This window comes from Malurus melanocephalus, unplaced genomic scaffold, assembly GCF_030028575.1.
Source record: "Malurus melanocephalus ecotype Western Australia unplaced genomic scaffold, MMel_1.1 scaffold_1097, whole genome shotgun sequence".
NCBI classification, from domain to species: Eukaryota; Metazoa; Chordata; class Aves; order Passeriformes; family Maluridae; genus Malurus; species Malurus melanocephalus.
This window is the reverse complement of record NW_026624329.1, coordinates 35,182-41,344: the sequence shown is the minus strand read 5'-3', so window position 1 is coordinate 41,344 and position 6,163 is coordinate 35,182. Positions and strand designations below refer to the sequence as shown.

General features: G+C 56.9%; 1 protein-coding gene across 1 annotated transcript in view; it reads left to right on the top strand.

Moving 5' to 3' along the window:
- HADHA (hydroxyacyl-CoA dehydrogenase trifunctional multienzyme complex subunit alpha) overlaps window positions 1-5,970 on the top strand; it is a 27,408-nt gene extending 21,438 nt beyond the window's left edge. The window contains exons 15-21 of the mRNA XM_057386918.1: window positions 1-53; window positions 1,506-1,646; window positions 2,440-2,508; window positions 2,727-2,922; window positions 3,509-3,623; window positions 4,404-4,549; window positions 5,447-5,970. The exon at window positions 1-53 is cut by the window's left edge and continues 16 nt beyond it. Coding sequence (XP_057242901.1) covers window positions 1-53; window positions 1,506-1,646; window positions 2,440-2,508; window positions 2,727-2,922; window positions 3,509-3,623; window positions 4,404-4,549; window positions 5,447-5,592 — 866 coding nt within the window. The 3' untranslated portion in view covers window positions 5,593-5,970. The remainder of the gene's footprint in view (window positions 54-1,505; window positions 1,647-2,439; window positions 2,509-2,726; window positions 2,923-3,508; window positions 3,624-4,403; window positions 4,550-5,446) is intronic.
- The last annotated feature ends 193 nt before the right edge of the window (window positions 5,971-6,163 follow it).

Below are 6,163 nucleotides of genomic sequence, written 5' to 3'. Positions count from 1 at the left end.
CCTCTGCCCTCCCCATCAGCCAGATCGCTGCTGCCAGCAAGAGGCCTGAGAAGGTGAGTCCCCAGGGCCATGTGCCCTGCCCACARCTGTCCCTGGTGAGGTGACTTTGCTTTAGGGACCTTCTCAGGACATGGCACAGCTCATCCTCTGCCCCTGGTGCACGCTTTGAGTGATGTTTTCATGATCTTGGGGCAGGTGGGAAGCAGGTGAAAGTGGATTCACCCCAAGGGGGTCAGTGCAGGTGAGGATATGTTGGTGCACACTGGGGCAAAAAAGCTGTGGAAAGYTGGAGCCAGGTGGGGGTCAACCACTTCCCCCAGGGAACGAGTGACAACATGAGAAGAAATGGTCCCAAGCTGTGCCAGGGCAGGCTCAGGTTGGACATCAGGAGGAATTTCTTCCTGGAAAGAGTGGCCAGGCGTTGGAAAGGGCTGCCCAGGGAGGTTTGGAGTCCCCGTCTCTGGAGGTGTCAGGGATAACCTGGACATGGCACTGAGTGCTCTGGGCTGGGGACAAGGTGGGGATGGGACACAGCCTGGACTCCATGGGCTGGGCGGGCTTTTCCAGCCTTTTTCAGTCCAGCTGAGCAGGAGCACTGGTTCCTGCAGCCCTGAGAACAGTGGAGTGCCCTGCCAGGGGTACCTGTGGTGCCTGTGAGTGTGAGGTGACCTGCTGGAGGTTCYTGTCACCCTGCTGAGCCTCTTCCTCATTCGCTGGGGGACCTCTGTCACATCCAAATTGCCAACTGAGCCTCATTTGTTCATCCTTGCAAATAACATCCTCTCACTGTTTAAATTGCCTGTGCAATGGCTCTTATGGGGAAGCTCATAGGAAGTCAGTTAAGTAATTAGCRCATTTTCTTTAATTAGTTTTGCAGCCTGCAACTCAGCAAGGTGCCTCTGACTTACACAGACTTACACAGGGCTGGGTGCCAAGCGTGGCTGCCAGGAGCATGAAGGTGACACGCTGATGGCATGGTCACATTCACAAAGTGAGGCACACAGCCTCATAATCTCCACTTACACGCTGTTCCCGGGGGAGGGCTGCACTTCCCTCTGTAATTAGCTTCTGGAGAGAAGCCTTCTCATCCTTAAATTTATTTCAGCACCAAAGACATTCACAGGCAGCACACAGGGACTCCCTGAGTGCTGCTCCACTCTGAGCCCAGCAGAAGCAGCAGCCAGGGGGGCTGCCCTGCCAGCTCAGGTGCCCCTTCAGGTCACACTGTGCCCATCATTTCCCTGGGGATGAGCTCAGCTGGGATTCCCAGGCAGCTTTGGCTGCCAGATTGTAAAGTGATGTTTTAAAAATTGTACTTTAATCCTTGAAAGCAGGAGCTCCTGGGCATATACTGTGTCCTTAGGAGGTGGAGAGCATTCCTGTCAGAGAGGGATTGTGTGCTCAGGGCTCTGCAGCCAATGCTGGCCTTCCCTCTGCACTCAGCTTRCCCAGAAGATTCCTCTGGGAGCCAGAATCCATCTGAACCCAGCTCTTCTCTCTTCCAGGTGATTGGGATGCACTACTTCTCTCCTGTTGACAAAATGCAGCTGCTGGAAATCATCACCACGGACAAAACCTCCCAGGACACGGCGGCTTCTGCTGTTGCTGTTGGCCTCAAACAGGGCAAAGTCGTCATCGTGGTGAAGGTGAGGGGACACTGCACACAGCAGGGGCTGGGCAGGGCTTGTGCACAGAGGGGAGGGAGCAGGAACACTCCTCTGCCTGGTTAAATCTTGGGGGAGAGGGACAGGAATATGCAAACAAGTGATTTAGATTGGGTATTAGAGAGAAATCATTCCCTGGGAGGGTGGGGATGCCCTGGCACAGGGTGCCCAGAGAAGCTGTGGCTGCCCCTGGATCCCTGGCAGTGCCCAAGGCCAGGCTGGACATTGGGGCTTGGAGAAACCTGGGACAGTGGAAGGTGTCCMTGTCTTCTCCCTGATTCCTGAGGCTGTCAGTGATGCTGAGCAGGTCTTTCCTGTGGTGCTGGGAAAACTAGCTTGTCAGAAAGTGCTCTGGGCATCTCCAAACACCACTGGGCACAGGGTGCTGCTTCCCTGAGCCCCATCTTCCCCTCAGCTGCCTCCCTGGAGGGCAGTTTGCAGCTCATCTGTTGCTTCCTGGTTTTGTGGGGAGCAGCAGAGTTGGAAGAGCTGGTTTATGCTGGTTTCCTTTGTGCTGAGCACTCTTTCTCTCACCAGCCTGTTGGGCTTGGTGAAGCAGCAGCCTGCTCCAGACCTGCAGGCACTGATGAAAACACTGGGATGAGAACTTCCCAGGACTAAGTTCAAACTGCAAACATTGCTGAGCTCTACAGGGATACACCCCCTCATCTAGCAGCCATTACCACGGTGTTGGAGATGGGGTTTGGGGTGTGTGAGCCACAGTTCTGGTGCTGCCAAGAACTCACACCCTCCCTGCTGCACTGCTCTTCCCTAGGATGGGCCAGGATTCTACACCACCAGGTGCCTGGCGCCAATGCTGTCAGAGGTGGCCCGAGTTCTCCAGGTGAGTGTCCCATCAGCTCCCCAATGGACTCTGCTCCTTCCCTGGCCAGGACTGTGGGCTGGAGTGGGATGTGGATCAGCAGCCCTGGGTCTTGTGGTTGTCCCCAGCCTGCTCTTGGCTCCTGTTTCCAATCAGTTAAAGGGGCTGGGCTCTCTGCCCCATGCTGGCTTTCCAGGACCTCATCCTGAGATCCCATCACTTCTCCTCCTATCCTGCAGGAGGGCATTGACCCAAAGAAAGTGGATGCCATCTCCACAGCCTTCGGCTTCCCTGTGGGAGCAGCCACKCTGATCGACGAGGTGGGCGTGGACGTGGCCACACACGTGGCTGAGGACCTGGGCAAGGCCTTTGGCGAGCGCTTCGGAGGGGGCAGCATCGACCTCTTCAAGCTCATGGTGCAGAAAGGCTTCTTAGGTGAGCTGCTAGGCTGTTTCCATTTCAAGGGTATCCTCTCTGCTCCAGGGAAAGCAGCAGCATCCATCAGCCSCAGGTGAGAGCAGGACAGGAATCCCTCCCACAGAAGCAGTGGTGGTGTTTGTCCTCTGGACCTAGAGAGGGCATTAGGGCCTGGCACGGGGCAGCATCTTTCCATGGAGGAGATGCCCAAGGTGGAGCTGAGTCCCTTCCCTCTGCCCCTGCTGAGGCAGCAGAGATGAGCTCTGARGTGCAGAGGATCYGCTCCAGGAACAGGACCAGCAATCCCAGCAAGAGCCAAGGTGTCAGAAGGAAGCAGGACAGGGAATCCGTCCCACAGAAGCAGTGGTGGTCTGGACCTAGAGAGGGCATTGGGGCCTGGCACGGGGCAGCATCTTTCCATGGAGGAGATGCCCAAGGTGGAGCTGAGTCCCTTCCCTCTGCCTCTGCTGAGGCAGCAGAGATGAGCTCTGAGGTGCAGAAGAACCACTCCAAGAGCAGGACCARCAATCCCAGCAAGAACTGAAATGTSAGGAGGAAGCAGGACAGGTGGCAGGAGGTGACTTGTGTGTTTTGATCCCCACAGGTCGCAAAACAGGGAAAGGCTTCTATGTCTACCAGGAGGGAGTGAAGAACAGGAGTGTGAATTCTGGCATGGATGAGATCTTGGAGAAGTTCAAGGTGCCGGCGAATCCTGACGTGTGAGTACTGGTGTGAGAGTGAAGGGGGAGCTGGTTCCTGCTCTGCCCTGCTMCTTGTGCTCCGAGCAGCAGCACCGGGTGCTTCAGGTGGCACTGAGGGACAATGGAACCAGGCTGGGAGAGCTGATGGTGCTCACCTGGACAAGAGAAGGATCCAGAGAGAGCTCAGAGCCCCTTTTGGGGCCTAAAGGGGCTCCAGGAGAGCTGGAGAGGGACTGGGGACAAGGGATGGAGGGACAGGACACAGGGAATGGGGTCACACTGCCAGAGGGCAGGGATGGATGGGATATTGGGCAGGAATTGTTCCCTGGGAGGGTGGGCAGGCCCTGGCACAGGGTGCCCAGAGAAGCTGKGGCTGCCCCTGGATCCCTGGCAGTGCCCAAGGCCAGGCTGGATGGGGCTTGGAGTACCTTGAGACAGTGGAAGGTGTCTTCTCCCATGGCAGGGGTGGCACTGGATGGGCTTTAAGGTCCCTTCCAGCCCAAACTGGTCTGTGATTGCATGACATTGCTGATCAGAGCCTGATCAAACCTTTTCCCTTTACTCCAAATCCATCTGGGCTCAATCCTGAGTGCCGTGCTCCAGGAAACCCTGCTTGAGCACAGAGACTGCAGGAGCTCCAGTGGTCCCTTCCAGCCTCAACCATTCCAYGATTCTTCAGTTCCTGCTCTACAGAGCTGAGCCCTGATCCTCACAGGGATCAGGACATTCCCATTCCCAGCCTTGGCCTGGCTCTGTGTCCCAGGGCTGGGCTGTTCCCTCACAGCCTCTGTCCTGCAGCTGCTCCGACGAGGACATCCAGATGCGCCTGGTGACACGGTTTGTGAACGAGGCAGCCATGTGCCTGCAGGAGGGGATCCTCAGCAACCCCGTGGAGGGTGACATCGGTGCTGTGTTCGGCCTGGGCTTCCCACCCTGCCTGGGAGGTGAGTGCTYTGGGCTGGGCTCTGCATTTCTGAGCTCCCCACGGGCTGTAGCCACGTGGCAAGGCAGGAGTGAAAGCCAGGTTTGAGCTACAACCTGAGGAAACAGCCTCAAACTACATCAGGGAAGGTGTAGGTTGGATATTGGGAACAATTCCTCTATGGAAAGCCACAGCTGTGCAGAACAGTGGTGGATTCCCCATCGCTGAAGGCATTTAAAAGCATTGGGAATGTGGCTCTTTGGAACATGGATCAGTGGTGGCCTTGGAAGTGCTGGGGAATGGGTGGACTCAATGGGCTCAAAGGGCTTTTCCACCCTAAATAATTCCATGATTTTGGTGCTGTTTCTTGCCACTGCTGCTGGAGTTGACCAAGGGCTCTTGTGGTGCTTCTGCCAYGTGCTTGGTGCTTTCCTTCCTTGAGCCAAGCTCAGTCTGAGGGGAACCAACCCCAAGGGACTTGAGTGTGGGGTGCCAAGACAAGGCGGTATGGCTTCCCACTGCCACAGGGCAGGGATGAATGGGATATTGGGCAGGAATTTTTCTCTGGAGGGAGGTGAGGCCCTGGCACAGGGTGTCCAGAGAAGCCGTGGCCTGGATCCCTGGCCGTGTCCAAGATCAGGTTTTTAGAGGACTTGGAGCACCCTGGGACAGTGGGAGGTGTCCTTGTCCATGACAGGGGTGGCACTGGATGGGTTTAAGCTCCCTTTAACCCAAACCATTTATGATTCCATGATTATCCATGTCCCAGCTTGTCCCCAGCACGCRAGTGCCTCTGCCTGGCTCAGGTGAGCAGGGAGCAGAGTCCTGGGTTACCCTGATGAAAGACTGGGTGGAGAAAGATGAATGGGACAAATCCAGCAGTGTCACCTGAGTTCTTTCCTCTTTCCTGTCCCCGCAGGTCCCTTCAGGTTTGCAGACTCCTACGGCGCCCAGCAGCTCGTGGSCAAACTGCGCAAGTACGAGGCCGTGTACGGCAGCCAGTTCACACCGTGCCAGCTCCTGCTGGACCATGCCAACAGCCCCAGCAAGAAATTCCACCAGTGAGGTGGGCTGGTGACACCCCGAGAGCGCCTTCAGCCAGGCCCTGGCTCCCCGTGACACCCCATTTTCCGTAGGTTAATCTCCAAAGCTCCCGGGGGAGGCAGGGAAGGAAGGAAAGAGGGAAGGAAGGAAGGAGGGGGCAGCAGGTTGCCTCATGGCTTGTAGTCATTTCAAGTGCCTTATCAGCCACTGTGTGTTGGGCACATCCGTCCCGTGCCAGCCTGGGCCTGGGGGTCCGTGCTGGGGGAGGGAATTCCTGTTGCCTTTGCCTCCATGCCGTGGCCTCCAGAGCTCCCAGTCTGGCCAGTAGCATCCAGCGTGGCTGGAGCCGAGGCCTTGCCTTTCCATAAACATCCACCAAATAAAGCCCCATCTCCTGGGTTTGGACTCTGCTTCTCCTCCCATCTCCCCGAGGAAACGGCTCGAGTTGGGATTGGTGGCTTCAGGCAGTGCCCTGGGGTCCTGTCCATGTGTGTGGAGGGGCAGGGTGGCAGCAGTGCAGGACAAAGCGGTGTCACCTCTGCCATCATTCAGGGGCTGTGACAATCCTCTGCCATCAGTGAGGCTGTGAGGA